The following is a 27323-nucleotide window of genomic DNA, read 5'->3' on the forward strand; positions in this document are numbered from 1 at the left end:
TCATGTTATTAAATGGGGAGCCACCATGCTGACAGTTGGCGGTGGAGGGAGGGCTTGGAGGCCAAGAGCAGAACAGAGCAAGCTCTCACATAAGAGACGAGAAATGCTGGAGTACGCACATCTTGTACAAGCGCTCGCTAAGTCCAGGGCGAGCAGCCCGTGACCAGGGAGGTTATCTCCTGATCTCCAGACACCGAATCCCAACCCGAACCCAGCACAGCCCCCCTCTGCCCCCCCCCCACGAGAGCCAAGCCAGCCAGAGGACACTAGGGTGGCGATGGGAAAAGAGAAATACAGAAATACAGAAACCCACATTATTCACACAGAGAATTAAAAAAAAATAATAAAAACAAGGAAACATACACGGCTTTTAACTAGCGAGGCAGCAGTGCTTCCCGCCGCAGACCCCCGCAGGCCGTGGGACGCCACCCGCCCGCAGCTGGCTGCCACCCCGTGAGGGAAGGAGCCGAGCCGAGCCGAGCCGAGCCGAGCCGAGCCGAGCCGAGCCCCGCCCCGCCCCGCCCCGCCCCGCCCCGCCAGCAGCCGCAGTCGCCACCGCCCCGCTCCCAGCCTCAGCGCTACGAGGCGGTGACAAGCGGGTCAGCGCCAATAGGAAGCCGCTACTCTGCATACTTCGCAAAGGCTTCTGGAGGAAAACATAACTAAAAAAATAAAAGGCTAAAGTTTTTAACTTATTTTAGTCCTAAACGTTTTGTCTTTACCGAGTGAGACTCTGTGGTATGTGTAACTGAACTTTCAGCCCCGGCGGCGTCGCCGTGAGGTAAAGTGACCGGCACTCGTGACCCTTATATAGCTCTGCCGGCAAAACTGTGTTCTGGATGTGAGGGCGATCTGGCTGCGACATCTGTCACCCCATTGATCGCCAGGGTTGATTCGGCTGATCTGGCTGGCTAGGCGGGTGTCCCCTTCCTCCCTCACCGGTCCATGTGCGTCCCTCCCGAAGCTGCGCGCTCGGTCGAAGAGGACGACCTTCCCCGATAGAGACGTACCGTTCATCGGTCAAGGGTATACGGTAGCTGCGCTCCCCTGCTAGAACCTCCAAACAAGCTCAAGGTCCATTTGTAGGAGAACGTAGGGTAGTCAAGCTTCCAAGACTGCAGACACATCCAAGTGAGGCACTGCATGGGGCAGTCTGCCATTGTTTTGCTCCGCTAAACCGGGCAGCAGCAGCCTTTTCCGAACCCTCAGGAACGCCCTCGTGCACGTTTCCTTACTCACGCCGCAGGGCGGGGCACGTACGCAATGGGGAATTCTGATTAATTTTTAATTCCATCCCTGCAGGCCGTGCTCTCCCACTTCCATCCCCCGTCACCCACGAATCCTTGAGCTGCTCACCTTACGCACAGGCCAGTTACAATCTAGCATCTTTGCACTGTATTTTTCACCTAGTTCATCACCGGTACGATGCATTTTAAGCCCACACTTGAACAGTTAGCCCCAGGGCTGGGTTTGTAAGCTATCGACTGTCTTCAGCTTCTGCTGCCTCGAAAGCAGGAGGAGAAGGCTGAGGAGAGGTGACACAAGACACTGAGAACAATTATAGACTAGAATAGCATAGAGTATTTCAGTTGTAAGGGACCAAGAATGATCACATAGTCCAACTGCCTGTCCTTCTTCTGAGGTGTTACGCACCTTCTGTTCCAATTCGGCGCTGCAGCTATTTTCAGAGGAGTTGACACCCAGGGACTGCATTATTAGCTTTACACGAAGCTCACAGTATATCGCAGAAATTACATACTCAGACTCAAATCACGTGGCCGATGAACTTGCAGAAAGAGCGCAGCTGCCAGGAGGCAGCACCCCTCTGAGAAGGCACCAAATGTAAGGCTTATTTAAAAAAAAAAAAAAAAACACAAACCAACAAAAGCCGAACTAAAGTGCTTTTATTAAAAACTGAATAAAAGATCAAGACTCTGGTCAGCCAGTATTTCTTCAAGAGTAACTTTATTCTGGGCAGGAGACTTGACACAGAACAAATGAAACAAACATTTGTAACATTTTTGAACAAAAACACTGAATAAACAAGAACTGTTATTTCTTTATTCACCCTGGCAATTCCAACCTCTCCTTCCACATAAGTTCAAAAATGTTCTTTCAATATATGTTTTCCTCCTCACATTATGGAACATCCTACTCATATCAACAGCCTTATTAGATACAGAAATACCATGGAAATGGGTTTTCTGGCTTGGGGTTTTTTTTTTTTTGCTAACATCATGGCACTTACACAATACTTTTAAGAAAATTTGGATTACAGAGGTGAATGAGTCCACTGCCAGGCTCCTTTATTTCCAGCGGTCATTATTACATGTTATGCAAAGCCTGAGAAAATGTAAACAGTAGAATTCTAAAAACATTTGGCATAAAGATGCTGCTAAATATTAAAACACAAAGTAGTAGGTTACGTATGATAAATTCTCAGATATACTGCTTCTCCAGATTTCAGTATAATAAAGACGTACATCTTTTCCATATCTGTATTGCACACTGAGACAGCACAGTAAAATACATAGCTCAGTCAACTCAGTCCTTATTTGAAAAGAACTTTTTCCAACTTCAGTAGGAATTTGCTTGAGTAAAGGCTACAAGTGCTGCCATTATACTTAGCTAATCTTCTGTCCCACTAAATTAAAACTAGCAGAAGTGATTCTGAATAGCAAGATTATTAGCTTTTTTCCAAAATAAAGGCTTTAATTTAGAAAAGGAGGAGACATGCCAAAAAAAGTACTACTTCTTTTTCTAATCTTTTTGCTGGACTGACCAAAACCTGAATGCTATAGTCAAGAAAATCACTGCAGGGCTGATAAAGGCTCAGAGATTACAGGCCAGGTTCAGATTCATCCTGTATTACTTTAAACATGTGGAGTAGTCCCTATCCTTACTGGAAAGGAGACCTGGGCGTCTCCAGAGGGCTACTAAGTTCTCAGGTGAGCCGCATTTCTCTTGAGATGATTTCTCTTGAGATGATTCTCACTCACCACTGGTTGAAAGAGTCAGCTCACAACAACGGAGCTCACGCTTAGGTGCCTGCGGTTAGGTAGGATGAATCCAAGCCTCGGCAGCCCGTTCTCGTGACTTGCTCGTCTCCTGCTTCCACTAGTAGGAATGAAGTGTATGGAACAGACTACTTAAATTGCCTACTCAGGTCTAGGGATACTTAAGATAGGTTCAGGGTGTTCCCTCTTGAGACCAATTATTCAGTGATAAAATAAATTAAATGATAACTAAACATAAATACAGATATTTATTTCCACCAAGAGAAACAACTAGCTTTCCAGTTCTAACACAAATATACATATTTCCCTTTCCACTTACCCAAAGACACAATGAGTGTGTGCTTTAGAAATCGAATGGCTGCTTTATTTACCTGCTATGCACTGGCATCACTGCTTTGGAAGCAGTTAGGTATGGTTTGGAGTTAGTACTTGCTATGAACAAATAACGGAGTAGCTGGACACACAGCATGTCCTTGGCATGTGTAAGTCTCACATGCATAGTTTTTTTTAATGCATAGACCCTTTTACTCCCTTTTTGCCTACTGTCTCACTGTGGACTGAGTCCATAAAAGCCAACAGTGACCAGTGTGCCTCACGGTTCCCCCGTAGCACTGAGCCAGCAGCCTACTCCAGGGTACAGTTTCCTCGAAGTCCCACAGGTCCTGCTTGGGAAGTACTGGAAAGGCTAGCATGCGTTACCAGCCTCCAGCCCACAGCGGTTGCCCCTTGTGGGTGCCAGTAGATTCCACAGAAAGGATCTCACTGACACCCCAGCCATTCAGCTCCTTTGAAATGGCCGGATGCTGAGAACCATACCTGCTGTGATCCCTTTAGATTGGATTTAAGTCTCCTGAATATACAATTTGCCTGATCTGTTCATAAAATGACCTCAGAAAGGTTGCATTTCTGTACACGTCTGCAGGAAGATGCATTTTCACAGCACACTTCAGCTTTGGTGTTCTCCCACAGCACTGTACTGTTTTATCTTCCTCCTGTGGAAGGAGATGCAGGAACAGCCAAATGCTGACTGTGATCTAAATGAATCTTTTGCTGATGGCTGGACTCTGCCACTCCTTTTCAGTGCAGAATTAAACCAGACTATGGGGCTATTTTCTTTCCTCTACAACCTGATAATTCATTTTCTCTTATAAACTGAGTTAAACTGCTCTTCAAAGAGCTGTATCAGTTTCTGTGAAATCAACTACAATTTTAGAACATTTTTTTAGCAGGAACAGGTAAGGTCCCATTTTTCCCAGTAGAGCCTGGGGGCCTAATTTACGGAAGCTGACATATTCTTCACATTGTAAGTGAAGATGTACTGAAGTGAAGAAGAACTGAAATAAGCTTAAACTGACTCGTTTCCTCTGGATTTTTTTTCCAAAAGTGATTTAAAATAGTTGTGAAAATGAAGTCAGCTGCACAGATATTGTTTCCTTAAACTCTGCTGCTGGCGTATCACTAATACTTTGTTACTCTGAAACCAGCTTCATAATTGTTAATACTGTCTTAAATATGTCTTCAGATCTTATATTCCCAACAACAACAAAAAAAGAAGAAACAGAAACTGATTTTTCTCCTTAGAAATCATTAGAACATTTAAACAAATTTAACAAAGGTAGGTCCACATTCTATTTCATAGCGAACAATGCCAAGAAGCAACTTTGAAGCAGGACAAAAGAGCGCTGTGTCAGAAAACAGATCTACAGAAGGGTATTCACCCTTCACCAAACAAGAAGATTCCTCAAATTTGGTAAAAGCAAAAGAACGGAGCTGGAAAGCTGGACAGCAGTCCAACAAAAACCTTTTAAAGGCAAAAATAAATTTAAAAAAAAAAGCCTCCCACTGACTTTCAGCAGTCTCTCAGTGACTGCAAAGGAGAGGTTAGACTGTTAGTCACTCACTCCTTTGATGTCAGTACAAAGCAAATGAGTATAGGACAATAGAAGCGTGGTATCAAGATGTGGCATCACTGGAATTACACAGCCTCATTTAGCATGTAAACTTCACAAAATGTCTAATGAATGCCCCTTCCTCGGTACTTCTCTTCCACTGCAATATTGCACCGCTTTGCCTTTTTTACCCACTTTTATAAAAGAGTTGAATCTAATAAAGGAAAACTTAAATTTTAAAAAAGTTCATTATAAAAATTTATCATATAAAAATGCGAAACCCCCTAAGCCATATATACAAAATGCATCAGATTTATGAAAATAACTGGACCCAATTATATAACAAAACAATTTTATACACAAAGGTACAAGATTGCGTTCAAATTAATACAAAAAAGTAAAAAAACCCTTCAAAATTTCTGGTTCATAGAAGATCTGTTTCTTTTAAATTTACAGGTATATAAAACAGTATCAAATTGTCTCATATTAGCCACCATTTCATGGGAAACACTCACTGGTTCAGAGAGTATTTCCAAACATCACCGGTGAGCACCATACTTTGCAGACCAGTCAACACGCCCGTGGATCGGCTGAGCTGGTGGTGGGAGAGGCATTAACCTTGGTGTGCTTTTTGTAGGTGAATTGAACGACGGCTGTCCAAGATGGGGTTTTACTGACTTCAGAGAAGCATAATCTAAGGGACAAAAGAAAATGCCATGAGATAAAGGTTCAGTGAGTAGCTGTCCACATTGAACAGCAACTGGATGCAGGTCCAGATCCTTATTTCTTCAGGAAATAAGCCTCCTTTTTTAATAGAATTTGCTGATGTGAAACAATAGTGGATCCAATCCCTAATACCAGACAAGGAGTATTTATATCATTGATTTGACAAGTATGAATTCTGTGCCAGCTCTCACACCAACCTCTAGGTCCCATTGAAATATGCTGTAGATGAAACCACATATTTCACAAACGAAGTAAAAATAAACCAAATCCTTCTCCATACGAAGTTCTGCAAGGTTACAAACTGTAGTTCCAGTCAGTCAAATATTTACAAATAAAGTAAAGCAAAGATATGTAGTTCAGTGCTGCATATATACTGCATTATCAGAGTAATGAGCAAGGGAGCAAGACAACTTTGGTACTATACTTACTAGAAGATGGATCCACAACTGGTGCTAACTGAACCCTCTGCCCAGCAGAGCCTACTTCCTTCTTCAGAAATGAAGGGATATAACCACTTGATCCGATGGGCCCTGAAAGAAATGGCAAGGAACACTTGAGCTCAACACAATGGATCTCCCATACTATCATGACAAAGGTGTGCATTGATGGGTCATATTCAAGATGAAGCCTGATCACGGACTGATGAAAAGAACAACTTCATTGAAGACACTAGAAACCCACAGATCCTATATATACCTGCATTCAGGAGACTGTCAGCATCAGACTGCATTACAGATGAATGGAAAACAGGTACAAACTGTACTCTTAGAAGGGCAATTTCTCAAAGCTTTCAAAATTTAGCATTTCAGTTGGAATTATTTTGTTTGACTTTCAGCAACTGGGTCCTATGAATATTCTCACTCTTGATTTCTATGCAGCGAGTCTGGGGCTCTGGTGCTACACAAAGCTCTTACGGAAGCCAGTAAGAGTGCAACTTAATAAACCGGGACAGATTCATGTTCCAAATTTGGAAAGTCAGCTACAAAACTTGTCCCTAAGATGAGCAGGAACAGATCTGACTGACCTGTAGGATAAGCCGTAGAAATTGGAACAAAAATAGTTATAAATAAAACAGTCTAGAGTCATAGTGCAGATGGACACTAAATAAGTTAGCATGCACAGATCAGATCCATTGCACATATGCCTATAATGTGCTAGAGCAGTTGAGCAGTGGCAAAGCATATTGTGGGAAATGATGGTAATAAGTAAAAGAGGGAAAAATCTAATGATATCCTATGCAGCTATGAAAGAAACAAAAACTTGTAGAAGAGCCAGGAAGGAGACATGTGCTACATATATAAAGGTTCTCATGTAGTTTAGCCATTTACAACGTCCTCCCATCTTGAATCTTTAAAGAACAATTTTCTGATTAAATTACATCCAAAATTTTAAGTTTTTTATTTTTTTAAACCAGAGTTTCTAAAGGCCCAAAATGTTTGTTTGGGCCAAGATTCAACAGAAATTTTCTCAATCAAACACTTTCATAACAACATATGCAAAACAAGTACTGTACTGCAGAACTGTAACATCACATGAAAACCTGAAGCCAAGAAAGATTTAGAGAGGGAATACATAGATACAATCTAGAAACATCAACATGTTTAAGTATATCTGGTAAAATCTAATGTAAAAATCTACAAATTAATTACTTCAAATCAAATAATAGGGATTAAATACCTGAAATACCAAATGCCCCAAAAACCTGAAGAAGAAAAATTGAAGAGTTTTGCTTTTTGTCTGATTTTTGTAAAGCTACAATTATTTCACTACTTTAAGCAGCATCAATTAAAAGACATGATGATAGATGATAGATTTTATTTGCTTTATTCACATAACAAGAGTGGTGTGTATGGCCAGTTCAATTTAGACCAACCTTCTCCTCTATGACAGTCATTTATGCACCAGCTGGGCTAAAATAATTTGGAAACGTGAAAATATGACTTACAAAAACTGGCGAGGGAAACTGAAGGCAAGATGAAGTATTTCAGGCTAAACAGACCTAAGCCGTCCAACCTTCTATGCATGTGGTACTTCAAACCAGACTTTCAGGGATTCATTAGAAGAAATTACTATGTTTCAGTTTAAGGTAGTCTCCAAATCCAAGGAACAGTGCTCATAACTGATTTTGACAGAAAGAACAAACACGGTAGCAAATATCTTCGGAGCTGACAGTGTATTAGAAATGGTGATCCCAAAATATAGCTGTCTGGGATTGCAGAGACATCTTTTCTCAGAGTATTAGGCACAGTTTCTTACCTGAATTCATCCTGTTAATACTTCCTCCCAAACCGGAAGCTTTCCCAGGCAAACCAGAACCGGGCCAGGGATTAGATGGAACAGACTCTTTGTTTGAAGTGGAGACTATGCTATTCCTCGTGCTTATTCCTATTGTAAAAATGCAAAAATTACCACACTGAAATCTCTGTTGTTACACAGGCTTGCATTCATTCCATCTGATGCAGAATCTTAGAGCAGACGTCCAGTTCAGTGAACTTAACCAAAACCTTTTCACTCTTAACATGCCTCTGGGTTACTTCCCATCCTCTCATACGGGAATGCTATGAGTAGCCATAGGCCCTAATCCTGCGAAGGTAATAGTGCAAGTAGTTCCATTACATCAATGGCTGCTTATGTCAAGGGACAGGATCCTTACATCAAGGCCACAAATATTCTCAAGTCACAGAAGGCGAACCTTGCTACGTAAATGAAATCTATGCTTCGTATCAAACACGGCATTTTACAGCTTTTAGCCTCACAGTGACAAGATAACCTGAGAGTTAATAATGGTAGATTACATTTCTCATAGTAGTGTACTCTCCTTTGGTCTATCTACTGAAACCACAGATTGTGCGAACAGTTTGCAGTAGAGTTCATATGTCACATATTATTTGTATTTAATATACATCCCATATTTAAGCAGGGTATACCTAACATGCAAGGATGTGCTCACAATTTATGGTAAAGCAAAAGCAGGCTTGGGATCAATGTGTTTTACAACCTCCTCTAGTAACACAACTTTTAGCCACCAAAACTCTACTTAAGTGATCCAATTTGAAAGTCATTGAAATTAACTGTTTCAGGAAAAAAGACTGAGTTTATCATCACAATATATTCTAGTTTACTTAAATAATTTTGAAGTGTTAGTACTACAAGTGAATGAACAGCTAACACTGCCTTTACAAACAGAAATTATGAAAGAGGATACATTTATATTCAGCTCATTTTAAATACAGGCAGAAATGCTGTCACCTCCTGTACTTCATCCTGCCCCAGTGCTGGTCTCAGTATAGCAGAGGTTAACATGAAGACAGCATGCAATTCCTCTATAGAGACATGGATTTGCATTCTATTTAACTCCAAGATACAGCAAAGCATATTCCCACTATTAGTTAGCTTCTATTGTTCATGGTATTATATACTCATGAGGTAAACGTAGGGCACTTTCTTTTCCAGTCTAGAAGACCAGTCTTATCCTTCTTAGGGAAACAGGGACTAGCTTGGCACATCAACAGACATTTTCTAACATACTTCAAAGTATAAAAGAGTATCCAGCAGGAGGAAGAAGTACCAACAATCCCGTCCCCTTTTCTTGTAAGGATTTATCTCAGTTGTTAGACTGCTCGAATGTAGTTTGTATCATGGCCATCTACATCAGCAAAGCTCTTGCTCTCCTCATTTTCTTTAAGCAGTGGCCACCCTCCGCAAGCTCAAAGGATAAAGCCTAATGTACCAATGACTACTTCATACTGCTGTTGGAATTACAGGAAGAAAAAGAAATAAGTATTTTTTACTAACCAGGTAGATACCTAGAATGTCTCAAGTAGTGCTGCTTTGCTGCAGAAACTCGCAATGTGGGAGTGTCTTGCCGTGGAAAGGTCGCATGGGAAGGTGCACTGCTGCCAGAGCCTACAGCATCTGAAGGCTTCAGGTCCAAAATGTTTTCAAATCTACAACCCAAAAATTGCTACACTTAGTCCAATTCTTATAGCGTATGTTTATCCACAGTTGGCCTTCTCACCTCCATCCCATCTCCAGGAATCATTTCCTCATACTGTGTTTGCTACAGCATAAACATACAGACAACAGGGAATATTTTCAGCCTGATGCCATACAAGTGCCCATGAAAATCAGATTTGCTCTTCTAGTTCCCTTACATATTGCTTTTAAAGTTTTTATAAATCACTCAGTAAGTTTTTCTCTACTGTGTATGATCCATGAAAACCGCAGCTTAGAGTCACCCAAAACAGTTTATATGCGTAGAATATGTCAAAATGGTTCATATGTGAAATAGAAAGTATATATTCAAAGATTAACTTGGCAAGACTTAAATTAAGCATCATTTTCAGTGGGGAAAAACGCAATTGTATAGAAGGGTGCACTGTCCATCAAAAAATATGTTGCAGTTCAAAGGTCAGCATTCAACAAGCAGCCAAGGCAATGCAGGAGACAGACAAGCTGTGTGTCCTTTACTGGCCTGGATAGATGTTTCTAGATCCATAGAAAGCATAAAGAGCAACATTATGAAAAAAGAGGCGAAGCTTGAGGATGTAAGACCAAATAGCACATGAACATAAAAGAAACGAACTTACCTACAAAGAGTTTCATCACTCTGCCTCTTCTTGTTTTTCAAGTCCATCCTCGTGATGGAAGAGCTGAAATCAAGGTCTTCCAAGTCATCCCAGTCTTCAGAACTCTTCACTGTTCTAGCAAGATGTCCCCATCTTCGCCTAGTTTTTGGTTTAAGTTCACCATTTATATTCTCAGTCCCAGCAGATGTTTTCTGTTATAAAGATTGAAAAGAAACAAACCCACGCACTTACATCATAAACCAGGTGACAGGAACGAAGTGGACTTTTTTTTCCTGTCTCAAAGAGAAACAGTGGTAGTAGAGTTGTAACAACAGAATCCTAATCTTTCATTAAACGTGCTAAGAACAAAATCTGTAGCCTGTAGACATTATTACCTACCTTCTGCATTTCATCCTGTAATAAAGTATCTTCCACTGACAGAAAAATAAATTTCTTAGGTCTCAATTTCAATTCTATTTATATTTCACTATACACCTCCCAAACAATTACCTCACACTCAGTTTTTATTTCTTGACCCATCTTGGGAATACAAAACTGCATGCATGTTCATGTTTCCACAAGCCTGTGCCTAGACATTTATAAAATGTGTTTTTCTTGCGGGATACCATAGGTACAAATTTGTGTCTCTTCAGCCATTTAAGCTCATCAGTACATTTCAACCTTGTGCAACTTTTAAGTCGCCAGTACAGACTCCACTTAAGACCCATCTCTTAGCAGCAGCTAAGAATCTTATGAATCCAGTCTCTTCGTATAATCAACAGAAATGGTAGGTTCTTATGCTGAAAGAAGAATCTGTTGTTTTGCATGGCCATTATAGAAGCCCAAAGGGACTATTATTCTCAGTCACATAAATTGGATGCCTTAAATGGATGAAGGCAATAGCCCCCCTCCCCCTCATTTCGATACTATTTAGCTTAATACTTTTCTCTCTGGCATCAATCTCATTAATATTCTGACCACTGTACATCCTTTTTACTCATATGAAATCACAGTGTCATCCTTTAAGTGGTGCTTTACAACAAAGGGAAGCATGGCTTTCAAATGAGAAATTGACTTGCGTGTTTTATAGCAATTGGATTTAGATTTCAACAAAGTAACTTCCAGTTTCTAGCTGAAAGTTATAACTATTCTTTATTCCCATTTCCTGTCCTTTTAGTAAAGTGTCAGAACCTTGAAAGAGAACAAGAAAAAGAAACATCATTACGGAAAAGTAAGGCAGTATATCAGGAAGTGTATCTTATGCTAGATGGACCTTTACCTGCTGAGGAACCTTATTGTGAATTGCAGGCAGAAGAATCTGGTTAGACTTGTCCTCCTGTAAGTAGTTACTGTGGTCAACCCCTGAGTTGTCTGTCTTATATGGGTATACCAAGTGTTGAGAAGACTGGCTTTGTTGAAAAGGCCTTGACGAAATGCGGGCGTGAGGTTTCGGAGGGGGTTGTGCTGGAGGGACAGGCTTAATATGCAGAGACTGTTTATTATGTAGTTCCTTTTGCTTCCCCAGTTCCTGAACGCCCAGGGCATGCCCAACCTGGAAGTATGGATACCGAAGTGCCTAAAACATAATGAAGATGTTAGGATCCAACTCAGGAAACCAAAGTTTTTAACTCACCCTAGCCCTATGTGACAGTACAAATTTAATTTCCTTTTTTCTGGGGTGGGAAACAGCGGAAGACGCATCTCTCAACACTAGATTCTAGTGAGCACAATCCACTTCAGAATAATGCTGCAATAGTAGGAAAGTTTCAAACAGATACCAAGTTACCAAATTCTCTGCGGACTTGCACAAAAGGAAAAGGTTCTGCATAAGTAAGATACTTAACCAGGTATATGGCATCTAGAGGTACGTTTCATTATGTGCTGTCTCTTCATGTGTGTGCACGCATGTACATGTGCAAACACATGCACACCTGCCATCACAGATTCAGCCATCAAGACCTGAATGACCCCAGAGACATCCCATTTCTTCCATTCTCCAGTTCCAAGACTGAATCAAGTGAAAGAAATATAATCCTTAAGAAAATTAGCCTCTCTCTTTTTTGGAAGACATGTTGGTATAAATATCTTTATCCTGCCTTACAAGTAATTAAGGAGTTGACAGTAAAGGCAATTCATCTCTGCCCATCTTGCTGTTTCAGGTATACTAATGTTCCCCTCCCGAAGACCTCTCACTGCAAAAAGCTTCTAAAAGCTCAGATTCCTCACCATATTTGTACCTTACGGTAAAACATTTGTTAATGGCTCTTAATACCAAGTTATAGTCAGTATTTTTTGCTTTTCATTACTATGAGAGTTTTTCATCTATTTTACTTTTTCACTGCTTTAATTAGCTTTAAAGCTTTTTATTACAATTTGTACCGAAGGTCTGATATAATCACAAAGGTTCAGCTATGGTCCTATTGAAGTCAAGTCAGATCCGAACCCAGAATCACATGTTTGTCAAAAGGTGCCCTGCTCATTTCATTAGTTGGGTACTACCACTACACTACTGATATCCGAAATCAGTGACTACTGTCAACAACACCAACTGGACCATTGTGCAATACTGATGACTTGGGCTATGCTTATGAGCAGGATGTTGGGACATATCTACAGTCCAATTGAGCTGAGACTGCCCTGCAAACTGCCTTGCATAAGCTAGCTTTATCCAGGCAACACTGGCTGGATGAGCAGACAGTGAGGTGGATTGAAAGCTGGCTGACTGGCCAGGCCCAGAGGGTGGTGATCAGTGGAACAAAGTCTGGTTGGAGGCCAGCAGGTATCGGTGTACACCAGAAGTCAATATTGGGGCAGATACTGTTCAACATCTCCATTAATGATGTCGACGGTGGTGCAGAGTGCACCCTCAGCGCAAGTTTGCTGATGACACAAAACTGGAAGGAGTGGCCAATACACTAGACGGTCGTGCTGCCATCCAGAGGGACCTCGACAGGCTGGAGAAAGGGTCTGACAGGAACCTCAAGTTCAACGAGGGGAAATACCAAGTCCTGCAGCTGGGGAAGAACAACCCCATGCACCAGTACATGCTGGGGTCAAGCACCTGGAAAGCAGCTTTGCAAAAAAGGACCTGATAGACACCAAGTTGAACATGAGCTACCAATATGCCCTTGCTGCAAATGAGGCTAACGGTACCCTGGGCTGCATAAGCAGGAGTGTTGCCAGCAGGTCGAGGGCAGTGATCTTTCCCCTCTGCTCAGCACTGGTGAGGCCACAACTGGAGTGCTGTGTCCAGTTTTGGGCTCCCCAGCAGAAGAAAGAGGTGGACATAAAGGAGAGAGTCCAGTGAAGGGCCATGAAGATGATTAAGGGAACAGAGCATCTCACATATGAGGAAAGACTAAGAGAGCTGAGACTGTTCAGCCTGGAGAAGATTCAGGGGAATCTTACCAAAGTATGCAAATACCCAAAGGGAAGATGCAAAGAAGATGGAGCGAGGCTCTTTTCAGTGGTGCCCAGTGACAGGACCAGAGGCAATGGGCACAAACTGAAACACAGGAGGTTCTCTCTGAACATCAGGAAACACTTTTTTACTGTCAGGGTGACTGAGCACTGGCACATGTTGCCTAGGGCAGGGCGGCTGGACCAGATGACCTCCAGAAGCCCCTTCCAACCTCAACCATTCCGTGACTCTGTGGCGCCTATCAATAGCAATGAAAGAACGGCATCACAGCCTTCAGCCATACATCCTACCTTCACTCTGCTGCTATTCACAGTGACTGGATTATACTTAATTCAGGTGTACTTATACACACTGCAGTCACACATTTGATCATTGAGCGCACACCCCCTGCAGTTGACGTTGCATGCAAAAGATTGATTACTCTCTTTTAAATACTCCCCTTTCTCTTGCAAATTGTTCTTGGCTTCTGCTCTTCCCCCTCCTAAGAACTGCACCCCTGAGCAACCGTTAAACGACTGTCTATAAAAGGTGTCTTGCAGTGAAAGGAAGCATCATATGCAGATGTGAGAAAAAGAAAACAAAACCAAACCTGACTAGCTGTTGGCCGCTTTTTGGGGTCCCACTGCAGCATGTCTCTCATGAGCTGCACCGCTTCACTGCTAGCATTAGGTATGAGGGTTTTTAGGTTGTTAGGTACACACTGAGGCCAGCGAAAATTCATAGAGGCTGAAAGCTGGTAGCCTTCAGGCCAGTCGTTCTGGAAGAATGAGATTTCCAATCACAAACAAAATTCAGCTGTAAAATATCATAGTGCCTAAGTAGACTAGCATATATTCTCCTACCAGTAACAGACTGTGTCCAGCTTACTCTAGACTATATATAAAGATTTCACTAGAAATTTTCATCTCAAACCTCTGGTGAGAGGTAAGTCTTGCTTTACATCCGACCAAGTCAAAGGCACAAATGGAATGAGGAGATAGGAGTCCTGCCATGATTCCAATTTCTAGCCTCTTAAATCATAGGTTTATACGCAATACGCAAAAGAAAACGAAATTTCCTTACCTAATGAAATCACAGTCTAATGACTTTGTTTGCTCTTCAAGGGTCTATTTCTTACCCTCTAAATGTCACGTTTTATAGCATAATTACATAATGCTTATTTCACAGAAAATAAGTTTTAATTTAGCCTACTACATCTGAGATCAATACCATACAATAGCAGTAAGCGTGAAAATTGATTATTTTTATGCTTACTGCTATTGTGCCATTCTGTATTGTAGAACACCTCTAGTATTATTGCAGTGTGGAATGTCACTTTAGCTACCTTCTTTGGCGTCCCCAAGACTTGGCAAATTTTGAATATAGTATCAATTTCACTGGCGCCTGGGAAGAGCGGCCTTAGAGTGTAAACTTCTGCCATTATACAACCAACAGCCCAAATATCTATTGGAGAACTATAGCTGGTGGATCTCAGAAGTACTTCAGGAGCCCTGTACCTGTAAGAGAGAGAAAAAAAAAAGAAACAAATCCCAACAATCAACACAATTCAAACAGACATACATGAAACCATTCAGCTCTTCATTCTTTTCTGTTAAGAGCAAACATCCCTTAAAAAGCTCCTATCCCCTCCTATCCTATACATAAGACTTCACTTTTTTGTAGAATGAAGAATTAAAACCTACATAAGCTCTTGTAAGCTCTCTTATGCCTTCCTGACATGCAGCAATCCCAGCATGTTCCACCTGCCTTATCAGGCTCCCTCTTTGTTCCTGTGCTGCTGTCATCTGTAAACTGTCTTGCACTAACAGAAGCTTTCCGAATTATGCCAAGCTTAAATAAACTTTCATAAATAAGAGGCATCAAAAGTGGTATTACACTTCAGCACAAATTTAATACTTTACTTCTTTAAAGGCTTGATTATAGTTTCACACAATGTAGGCGAATACTAGCACTTACCATCTTGTGGATACATAATCGGTGTAAGGAGGTCTAGATCGGATTTCTCGGGCTAAGCCAAAGTCTGCTATTTTCACAAGTTCTGGTCCCATGCAAAGGAGGTTTTCAGGTTTCAAGTCTCTGTGAAAGAACCCTAAAATTCAAATGAAATATTGATGTGTATTGCAATGCCACCCCCAGCTGTAGCCTTCATCTTCCACCTGGATTGTTTTGCTTCAGTTCTTATTGCTGAAGCTTGAATAGCACAACAAAGAGTTCAAAGTCTTATGTGATCAACAGAGCTAGTCAGTATAACGGTTGTTCAGTCAGACTGTGAAAAACGGTATACACAAGTTGACTATCTTGTAACAATTCAGAGTATTCAGTCAGATAACTCCCTTTCAGGTGACACTTCTTTAACGTAAAATTTACACCATTTTAATGTTTCATTCTAATTGTGTTGGAAACTGTGCAATGAAGACATCAAAAAAATTGCTTCAGAAGTTCTTTTAAACAGAATACAAATTAAAACATGAGGTAATTTTTTGCACTTTGAAACTTATTTTTAAATCTGAGAACATAATAATCTGCAAGCACTCAGTTACTCATCACCCTATCAGACAGAGGATCTTGGCGTATTTTTTTAGTGCTCTCTGCATTCAGCAAAACTTGATCGCAAATGAGCATTTGGCAAGAGCTCTTTCAATACAAATGAGAGAAGAGGGCTAGAATATTACTGACTACTGTCTCTGAAATTTGCTTCCATCCTTAGTCTGCAAAACTTATCCTTATGCTTCTTTCTTGCAGGCATCTGAGACCACTGTTTCCTATATACAGCTCCCTCTGTAGTACCGTACTAGAGCTCTATGACCTCCTTTTCAGAGACCTTCCTACATGCTTTTTTTTTCCCATGGCCTTGAATATGCTCCCACAGAGAACAGAATAAATATTGACATAGGATGTGTCTACATTGCCCAGTATAACTATATTAACTTTTGTTTGTTAGATTAACGCATGACAGCATTGAAGACAGTGCTGTAGATTTCTACCAACCAGCAGATTACGTCCTTCCTAGGGATATTAAGTAGATGTTCTGGTGCCGGCTTGAACTACTGCCTCTTTATGGAAGGTACCAGACAGAGCAATCAAGGTTGTTTTTAGCATTTAGTACAATCACTTCTGTATTTTGCTGCACAGAAATGCAATGCAGCAACAGAATGCCGTTGAGGCAATTTATTTCATGGCAAACTTGTAAAAAGAACAATCGATTGTGTATTCAAATATGAAAAGATGCTTAGAGTTTGGATGGACAAAGAACATAGAAAGTTTGCTTGACAGCATTTCTATGCCATACAGGAGCAGAATAGAGAAATAAAGAGAGGGGAAAAAAATTCATGTGATTTTTCCAAAACAAGCCTCTCACTTCCAGGACTTTGGCCACTGATGCTAGTTCTCTTCCGATAACCCTGAGAGCTGATCAGCAAATACACTACAGTGTATTTAGCAGGCAGAATTGCAGAGGGCAGCAAAACATGGTGAGGAAGTTATCATTAAAATAAGTAATTTTTTTTATCAGTTAAGTGCGTCTTGTCACTACTGGCTGTTACATGAGCTTTAGCTTTTATCATTATTGTAAAAATTAGTTGGAAGGCAATGAAAGCTGTTTGTCACTCACACTTTATTACTAAGTGTATGTTACAGAGAATGTGCGTTTTATTCAGGTATCTGTGTGTACCTTGAGAAAAGAGTAATTTTTCCTTTATTTTCAGTCCCAGGAGACCTCTAAATCTATCAAGAAATGTGCCCATTAACATCAGATGAGTTTTAGAAAGTGGTCAGCTGCCAGTTTGAGAAAGTAGAAATCTACAGAAAAGCAACTGAGCAAACATTAAGACTAAAATATCAGGCAACCATAAAATATGGATATTTTCAGTAATCTGAATCTCTCAGGTAGTGTCATTCTTTTGATCACTCCCTTTACTAAAGTTAGTAATGTAATTGTTAGTGTATTGATTAAAAAACTTACACAGACATTAACTTGCTCTAATTCAAAATGTTTACAGCTAAAACAAAACTTACCATGCTTATGGATAAATGCAAGCCCTTGCAGGATCTGATACATAATATTCCTAACTGTAGATTCAGGAAACAGTTTGTTTCTGTGGGATAAATGAAAAGAGAAGAATTAAATATTAATTGTTAAGTTCACACATTAGCTTACGCTATCTAATGAACCAAAGATAAAAGGTAACAATGACAATAAAACTGCTAGATATATTTTAAGCACTCTCATGTAGTTTATTTCTCCAATAAAATTTACACAGTATTTGCACAACTTCCATATTACGTTATATTAAGACTATGTGACATCATGTTAAGACTATGTGGGACAGTGAATTAAAAAAGGGAAAAAAAGAAAAGGAAAAAAAAAAAAAAGAAAATTGGCCAAACTGAACAAACCTTAACATGTGCAGGTCATGAGGCACGTTCCTCAAGACAGCCAGGGTTCATGTTAACTTAGTGCTTTTCATGTACAGTTTCTTCTGGCCTCTCTTCCTGAGCATATACAAGCCATACTTTTGACTTTCCCTTGTTATTACCTAACAGTTGACGTGCTACTTCCTTCTCTTCGGTTATCTGAAAAAAGTCTCATCTGCTACCACTGAAAACAAGCAGCTCTTCTCCTCGTAATATTCAGGAGAGAAGATCAGCCATGGCAGGCTGTTTAATGATAGCCCCTCTTTCCAAGAGAGGATTCTGACCAAACAGCTCTGCACCAGCTGCCTCTGCGCAATTACCTCTGACAATTTTACTCAGAAAGAGCCTAACAGTGAATGAAGAAGATGGTCTAGGCCTCATTCAATTTCCTGAGCTTGATTCCTCTCAAAAAAACTGACCATCACATATTTCAGAAGTGAGATCAGCAACTAGAGTCAGCTTTTCATATTTGCTTGCTTATTTTTTTAATTACAGCAGAGAGAGAGTTGTATTTCCTCTACAGTCCCTTCCAGCAAGACTGGCAATTTTAACTAAGACTTAAGCAAATAAAACATATTCTTAAAGGTTTGATTTATACAATGTCTAACCAGTCCAAGGCCTAGCTAAACCATAGAGAATATGATGTGCAGCACTTTTACAGACATTTGCCCTTTTTGTTTTCATAAGGAGGTAGGATATATCAGGCATTTCCAAGAAATTCCTAAAGATAATTGGTTTGTATGTTATGCACTTGAACCATTTTCTCAAGGTTCATCATTTCATATAATTAAAAATCAGCATCCATGTATATGTGCCCAATTTAGTTAAAGTTGTTCTATACCTGTGCACACATAGTAAGTATTTTTATGCTTAAAAAGGTATTTAATGTAGTATTCACAGAGATATGTTATAACCTATAACTTTGTTAAATCAAGTAAGATTACTGTCATCCCCCAGGCTGATTCTATGGTCCATAGAGAGAAAATGACCTCCTCAGAGAAAAATTCAAAGCAGGGAGCTATTTTGCCCCAAATTATCCTCTAGAGGATGCTATCATGGCCCAAAGGTTAAAATTAAGACTTTATTAATGCTCCGCAAATATCAAAAAGCTAGATTTTACTGAGAATGCTGACATATAAAATAGGCAGTCTTTGGACATGTCAGTTCAAATTGCAAGGAAAAAAAAAATTCCCAGAAGCAATCCAGAATTTGACCCCTCGTTATCATTTCAACCACTTTTTATTTATTCATTTATTTGAAGAAGCCATAACAGAAGAGGTGGTGATACCACCCTCTAATAGATAAAGCATTGCTTGTTGAGTACTTACCTTGAAATCAAAAGCTCTAGGTTCAATGCCTCCTCACTGTGAGGGATGTCAAAGGCCCACAGTTCCTAACTCTCAAAAGAGTGCCCTACTTATCTGCCAGGCTAATCTGGGAAGAAACACTGGAAACTCTCACTAAACTGTTTGGGATATGCTCAAAGGTGACAGCCACAGCTCCTATTGCAGCACACAGCTTTAAGCCGTAGTGACATAAGCCTAAACAAATGATCCAAAGTCCTTTGAAAAGTAACAGGGGTGTAAAAAGCACATTACGCAAGTAATTAATTTATATCAGGAATGGGTGATGCTGTTACATACCTTTCTTTCATTAACTGATAAAGATTTTCCTTCATGTATTCAAACACAAAATAAAGATGATCATTTTCCCTGATAACTTCTTTCAGCTTTACTACATTGGCATGGTTTAATTTCTTCAAAGACTAGAAACAGAAAATATAAACAGGATTTTACAAGGGTCTTACTCTAATGAAAAAACTATTCCACTGATGCAGAAGACTTGGCTTCAAAAATTCTTCAATATTTTAAATAATCAGACAACTCTGAAAACAAAGACCAGATCTCCAAGTATTACCAGATACATATACAGTATACCTATCAATTTAATGTGCTGGTCATTCAAAAACCAGCTATCTGGCATCACAGTAGGCACCAGAACAATTGCATTTTCTCTGTAAGTAACTTCCTACTGGCAGAATTCACAATCTTCTTGTACTTGCACTGGCAACAGTCAGGTTAGACTCGGCCCTCAATATAACCCTAGCAATTCTTCCTTGGTATTGTGGATTAACCCTGGTGGGCAGCTGAGCTTGCTCATCCGCCGCAGTGGGATGGGGAAGAGAATCGGAAGGGCAGAAAGTGAGAAAACTCATGGATTGAGATAGAGACAGTTGAATAAGTAAAGCAAAAGCTGCGCACGCAAGCAAAGCAAAACAAGGAATTAATTTACTACTTCCCATCGGCAGGCAGGTGTTCAGCCATCTCCAGGAAAGCAGAGCTTCATCACGCATAATGGTTACTTGGGGAGACAAACGCCATCACTCCGAACGTCCCCCCCTTCCTTCTTATTCCCCCAGCTTTTACTGCTGAGCACAATTTCGTATGGAATATCCCTTTGGTCAGCTGGGGTCAGCTGTCCTGGCTGTGTCCCCTCCCAGCCTCTTGCCCAGCCTCAGCCTACTCGCTGGTGGGAAAGCATAAGAAGCAGAGAAGGCTTGAGGTTGTGCAGGCACTGCTCAGCAGTAACTAAAACTGTGTTATCAACACTGTTTTGGTCACAAATCCAAAACATATACCCATACAAGCTGCTACGAAGAAAATTAACTCTATCCCAGCCAAAACTAGCATACTTGGGTCTTCATTCTCCCTTCTTTTTAGATTTTCAGTGTATTCTACATTCATTCTTGTAGCAACACAGTACCAATATGTGGTACTGTAAGAAAAGTGACCTAGGTTTTCTGTGTGTTTGCAACAGTGATAGCAAGGACTAGAAATGAAGGGAGGTCCTTAGAACATACCCCTAAAGCTTTGCTGGTGTCAGAATCTCACACTAAATGTCTGTCCCCAACCCAGCTATCCAGAAACTACTGCATGTACTGAGCAAAGGGCATGTGTTCTCAAGCTCTGAAAAACAAACATCAATCAACTCCAGGTTGTGTGATAGGAAAGCTCTCTCACTCACCACTCACTGCAAGGAGGAAGCATCTCTCTACAACCAAATGATTTTTTGTAAGACTACAGCATTTTAGTAAGAATTTTTGTAAGACTACAGACACCCTGTTCAAATGCAGAGCCAGGAAACAGAACTGTAATGCCATATGCCTCATGTTGGGGGGAGTTTTTGGTAAAAGGGTGGAAAGAATTTGACATTACCCCAGAATTTGACAAGGATTGTCTAATTTAAAGTCAACCATCGAATGAAACAAGTACCTTAACCTCTCGAAGATTCATGCATTCCTCCCAGGAATAAAACTTCCTCTTCATTCTACAGTAGTAGAGGGAAAAAAACGATTAATACATGGTCAACATCAGCTGGTCTTAGACCCGTAAGTCTCATTATGTCTTAACAATTCTGTTCTTCCATCAAAATATAACATGCTATCCCCTTTGTCAAAAAACTTTACATCTCTAGACAAGTTACACTCTAATAGAATTTAAAAGCACTACTGTTACACAGTAATAGTATATCTATCTTGCTGCAAAAATTTCAAAGCCTTCAACAAGTCAGGGCACGCTATTTTTCTTTCCAGTATACAACGTGGTGGAGTCCAGCCGTAAAAAGGACAAGGGTTAGGACAATTATGAACAACTCAGACTCAGTTTTGAAACAAATCTAATGAAGACCAAATTAAATCACTGGGTCTCCAATTTTATCATATTCTTCTTGCTCCTCTTCTCTATAATTTGATTTCTCTGTAATTTCAGTACCTTTCCCCTGTAAGTTCTATTTCTTCATTTTTCAGTGTCCACTGCTCCCCATGTTTCTCCCTCCCTTGCGAGTTGCATCTCTCATGCCAACTGCTTTCCGAATTCTGCCCTTCCTTTCAAGCTTATAACCAACTCTGCTCTAACAGAAACCACTGCGTGGCAGATCTGTTTTCTCCCAAGCCAGAACGTAACTCTGAACATAGTATTTGTGTGTATGGTCCTATTTGTTCACGTGCATTTTGATTGTGACTCAGTTCTTCCACACATGCTTTAGGATGAAAGCTCACATGTACACACGCACACATAGAAGAGCACAGATTAAACTTACAAAAATACCCAACTGCTTAGAGTCTGGATTCAGAGCGAGTTAGGCACCCTTTGAGGATCTGGGTCTTTGACAGACTTTAATAATAATTCAGTATTACTTATTACAGTAGTAAGTTTCCAGTTTGAAATCAGCTCCTATAATTAGAATAGTTTAAGAACTACAAGCCCTTCATTTCGTGAAGGGGTCTGGATTATTTTTTTTTGTTTAAGCAGTGTTTTTGCAGTTACTGTCTTGTGTGTTCAGACACCAGGCCATTTCTGTTCTTAATAATGGATTTGCATTAACACGTAAGCTAAGAGAGTACCATCTTCTGGCTTTTCTGAAATTTTTGAGTTTCTACCATGTTGCAAAATGAAAATTAAAGGTGCCTCTGGCAAGGTTTGTTACAGGAAAAATACCCTCAGCACAGAAGATATAGAAAGTTGCTAATGCCAGCTATTGACTGTTCATACAAAACAGCATTGTACTGAAAGCTCTTTTGACGAGTATGTCCCTGGGTCACGGTCGGTATTTCAGGAAGGTGCCTGCAATGCTTTACAGCTGTCGCTTACCACAACTAGGACAAATCAGCCATTTACAGACTGAGGTCACTGCTGAAGCCGCAGAGAAAATCAAGTGGATTTCTCAAGGAATTTTAAGAAAATCTTAAGCTGTAAAGATCAATACGTAATAGCATATAAAGATACAGATAATGGACAATGAGATCCATTGTGTTAATGATCACTTCAGTATTAACATTACACTGGAAATTAGACCATGAAATGTATGTTCCATAAGCAGCAGGGAAGGGGCTGCAGATTCCAAAGCAGCATTGCAGAATACTCTAAATAATGTACATAATACATGTTTGACTGCACATAGTAGCAGAGCACTGTTACAATAAGCCTATACATCTCACTCTCTTTACCTTCTGCTGGGGCTCTGGAGCAAGGAACTTGAACTTTGCATGCCGCCCCAATACAACTCCAAATACAAATGTTGCGTGGAATGTGAAGTACTCAAACCAGCATGACCAAGTGATGTGGACCATAGAATGGAAAAACCTGGACCATCCACTGTTAAATAACAAATGAAAATACTTACTTTTTAATGGCTATTAGCTCTCCAGATTCAATGCTTCTCCCTAGGAGGACAGAGCCGTAGGTCCCATCACCAAGCTGTCTGATAGTTGTGTACCTATTCATGATGAGGATACTTTAGCTGCAAGCGCATTTCAGTCCTTAGTGTTTCTTGTGTTTCTCCTCCGACTGTAACCAGTTCTTTCTGTGGCAGCATAAATATAGAGCACTCAGGACAGTGTGAACAGTTGCAGGAATCATGTTTTCAAGACTTAGCCTTTGGTCTGAAAGCACAGAACATAATCAGTTTGATTTCTGTACCTTTCCGAGATTGCTTGTTTGCAGGCTCCATTCTCCTCCAAGAGATATTCCTTGTAAACTACACACAAACACTTGTCTTGGTCTCTCACCAGAAAGGGCCAGCCTGTATCTGACGTAACTGGGTATGTTCCCCAAATCCACTCTTACGCTAAAGCTAGAGGTACTTTACAGGAAGCTTTCAGGCAGCCCTAATGGGAGAAACTATTACTAAAAGCAGAGGATAAAGTCTCGTAGCTTGGAGAAAGGTCTGCTATCAGCAAAATGAAGCATTACAGTAGTAGGAGGGAATCTGTTCTAGCCAAATTATGAGACATGTAAGTTGCCATCTCACAAGTCATACTGACATCAGTTAAAACAAACCAATTTCCCAACTTTCTGTAAGGCCCTATGCTAGAAATATAGCCATATGTATTCCCTTAAACAAAGTCTTCAGAGGAAGACTATTATATTCATGTCAGATAAGACCAAACGTACTTCACTACAGTAGCCCTAAGCATGAATCAGTCTCTAGAATTAGTGGCTACATCAGATTATCTATCCGACCTTTTGTCCTGACACTGCATGAACAACAGAATGCTAGATAATAAAGCAAAAAAGTTCTTATTCCCTCATTTAATCTAATTGTTGCCAGTATTTCCTACACTTCAGTTTAGAACAAATGTGATCTATTCTACGTAAATTAACTATACATTTGGAATAAAACAGAATTCCCCTGCAATGAGGGTTTGGTCCCTGCATTCTTTTTTTCTCCAACTCTAAGAGGACAGCAACATTCATGGCTGGTGACTTTTGCCTTCTGTAACCTGCATTTAAACGACATTTCCACAATTTTTTTTGGTAGCAGCCTTAGATCTCTCCTCCATCTTGCCTTCTTTCATAAAGCCAAATTATGATTTTAAAAGTAATGGGATTATGTTGCTTGAACTCTGAATTGACATCAATGCAGAGCCACAATCCCGAAGATGCAAGATGTTGTGAAGATCCTTTGTTTTCAGTCTTCTAAGCCTGTTAGTTCCACTAACACTGATACAGGAACAAACAAACAAAAATTAGGAAATATGATGTTAATATACCTTTTGACAATTTTACACATTGTGTATGAAAAAGAAACAGCATGTCTCTAACACTATCTTAGACGCTGCGTAGTGTCTCAGACAGGCAAGAGGAACTGCCCTCTAGCAGTACCCATTTCTCTCCACACACTACTACAGAGAACCACAACTGAGCACCTGAAATTAGAGACCTAATCCCACATTTTGTACTACTTGCCAACGAACACAGAGCCTGTCCGTAAGAACGGCACTTTGGAGTACCAGTTTCTTTTTGGCTGGTTTTCAGGCTGTGCACCTGTATAGCATGAAACTATGTTTAGGCAATGTTCTGCATCCGGGTTAAAAAGTTTTGGTTACTGCAGCTCCTCAATGACTGGATGGCAACTCAGAAGCCTTGGCTCCCAGGCCTTTATTCAGATCCTTGGTGAAAATTTCAAACAACGACAGAGCCTTGCATGGTCTCCTAGCCTGAAAATGTAGTATTTATTAGTATCCAAACAGATAATTTTATACAGTAACTTCAAATCGAAGCAGATGGGACTTGTGGATTTTTCAGCACATATTCCCCTAATGACAGAGTTCTGAAATTGTAATCATAACAGATGCGATGGCTAACAATTCATGGACCATTATGCTGCCCCTGGCTTACCATTCACAGATCCGTCTCCAAGGGACTGTGACTGCAGAGTGGAGGAGCATCTTTGCCTCACGTTTGATAACCACAGCAAACCAAAAGATGCATAACACTGCTAGGACATGACATTGCTAGTAATAATCACTAATGGCTATCACGGACAGATCGTTTGTCTGATGTCTCTTGAACAGATGAAGTGTTGAACATAAATGCCTATTCCTTACTGGGGATACTAATTTAAGCCCCTCTCCTTTCCACAGCCAATGATTTTCACAAAACTTGTAAGAAATTTTCTCTGTGATTCCAGCTCTGCTGTCGAACGTGATCAAAACAGACAAATGAATTGAAATATTCTGAGGCATAAAGAGGAGGCAAAGAACCTAGAGAGGAAAAAACAGTCAGAAAATACAGATTTAAATGAGCAATGCATGTTAAAAAACATGCCAGGATGCACAGAAGTTAACATGTCTCCTATGGAAGCACAAATCCACCTGTATGAAAATCCACTGAACAAAACCTAAATAAAGTCTTCTTCGGTTAATTAAATCAGTACAATTTCTTGTTGCGCTTAATAGTGAAGTTGTTTTTAAAAATCTACCTTACTTTGCAAGACTTATGTTCTGTCCTTAACACCTTCTGCTATCTCTCACCTTCAACTATGGGAATAAACTAAACCTCAGCCTGCAGACTGTTTCACCTAAGTAGAGTCCCACTGAAATCAATGAAAAGAGCACGAGTCTCTGACAAGCAGTTTGCAGAGCTACAACATGTATAATCTAGTCTAGAACTATAATCTAGGCAAATTCACATCGTTAGAGGATGTAACTACAAGCTGCAAAGCTGTCTTGGAGTAAAAGAGTGTAAAAGCCTTATTTTCACCATATTGTAACACCGTGTTCAGACTCTACCTCACCTATGAACATTTTTTCCCACAGAAATCAACCAGCAAAGTCCCTTTAAAACCAAGCCTAATTTAATATATCAAGACTACTTTCTGACTCTAAGTACAACTCAAACTTACTGTTTCACTTATGTATGCTTATTTATCCTCTCCCGTTTGAAGGGCTGCAGCGCTGAGAACTGAAAGTGAAACTCACTCTCTGCCAAAGCTGAGAAAGGCAAACAGTGAACAACCAGCAAGTGCCTTTTAAGATGTGTCCTGTGCTTGGCAACAACCTGAAGGTGTTACTCGTAGGATGCACAAAGGCGTGGTTTAAAGCCGCGGGTTTAAATCGATGTTGTCCCAGCAGCCGCTGCTTATGTTTGTTGGTGAAGGCTTTGGGAGTGCCCCACGAGCTGAAAACCACGGCAGGAGCCGTGGGAGGAATCAGCCCCTCGGCAGCAGGCGGGCCCGGGACATTTGTGAGATGGTGGGGAGGCGAGCCCGGGGCCCCAGCGCCTGCCCGCCACGACAGGCCAGGTCGTGGCCCCCGCCCGGCCTTCAGGCGGAGGCGGTGACTGATCTCCAGTCTCGGCCCCGACACGCGCGAGTAGCCCCACTCCACTCGTTTATTTTACTGAAAAACTGGTCTCCCCGCTCCCCGTCGCCGCGGGCGATCACCGTGCCCCGCGGTACTCACGGCGTACGGGTCCTCCCTCCTTCAGCCAAGCCCCGGCCTGCGGACGCCGCGCGAAGGCCCTAATGGCGGCGATGCGGATCCGGCGCCCCCGGCTGCTGCCACCGCGGCCCTCTCGCGCAGCCTGCGCCGCCCCGGACGAGCTGCGGCCCACGGCGGCCGCGGGCCTCGCTCAAGGCGCCGCCGGCCGCCGAGCCCATGGCGCGGCCCGCCGCGCCCCCGGCCCCGGCCCCTGGCGCTCCCCGCCCGGCGGCGGCGGGGCTCCGCGCGGGGGGATAACGCCCCACGACAGCGGCCGGGCGGGCCGCTAGGCCGGCGCCGCTCCTCTCCGGGCCGCCCGGCCGGTCCCCTCGCAGGAGGGAGGGCAGCGGCGGGCAGCGGGGGCCCGCGGGCCGGGGCTTCGGGGTCCCCCCAAGGGCGGGCGGCTGTCGGGGGAGAGGCAAGAGACGGCGGAGCGGCTCGGTGTGACCCGCCGGCTGCTCCGCACCACCGCTGCCAGACGGCATGGCGGCTGAGCTAGGTTTTAACGTAATTTAAAAAAATAATAAA

At 41.4% G+C, this 27323-nt stretch overlaps 1 protein-coding gene across 12 annotated transcripts; it reads right to left on the minus strand.

Moving 5' to 3' along the window:
* Positions 1-1948: 1948 nt before the first annotated feature.
* Positions 1949-26989, minus strand: CILK1 (ciliogenesis associated kinase 1). Of its 12 annotated transcripts, none has more exons than XM_075145204.1 (15): positions 26778-26976; positions 26219-26306; positions 23216-25577; positions 21307-21361; positions 19678-19799; positions 17636-17715; positions 15578-15710; positions 14946-15117; positions 14211-14378; positions 11480-11776; positions 10222-10412; positions 9428-9579; positions 7889-8017; positions 6061-6162; positions 1949-5600 (listed from the first exon to the last, which is right to left on the minus strand). In XM_075145204.1, exons 3-15 carry the CDS (start codon positions 23314-23316, stop codon positions 5446-5448), a joined length of 1857 nt encoding a protein of 618 aa, XP_075001305.1. In that variant the 5' UTR covers positions 23317-25577; positions 26219-26306; positions 26778-26976; the 3' UTR covers positions 1949-5445. The 12 variants fall into 12 exon arrangements, with proteins under 12 accessions (XP_075001305.1, XP_075001311.1, XP_075001308.1 ...); XM_075145210.1 differs by lacking the exon at positions 26778-26976 and having other exon boundaries at positions 1949-4009; positions 5422-5600; positions 26219-26769; XM_075145207.1 differs by lacking the exon at positions 26778-26976 and having other exon boundaries at positions 23216-23474; positions 25213-25577; positions 26219-26768.
* Positions 26990-27323: the final 334 nt, after the last annotated feature.

This window comes from Calonectris borealis, chromosome 3 (genome assembly GCF_964195595.1).
Source record: "Calonectris borealis chromosome 3, bCalBor7.hap1.2, whole genome shotgun sequence".
In the NCBI taxonomy this organism is placed as follows: domain Eukaryota; kingdom Metazoa; phylum Chordata; class Aves; order Procellariiformes; family Procellariidae; genus Calonectris; species Calonectris borealis.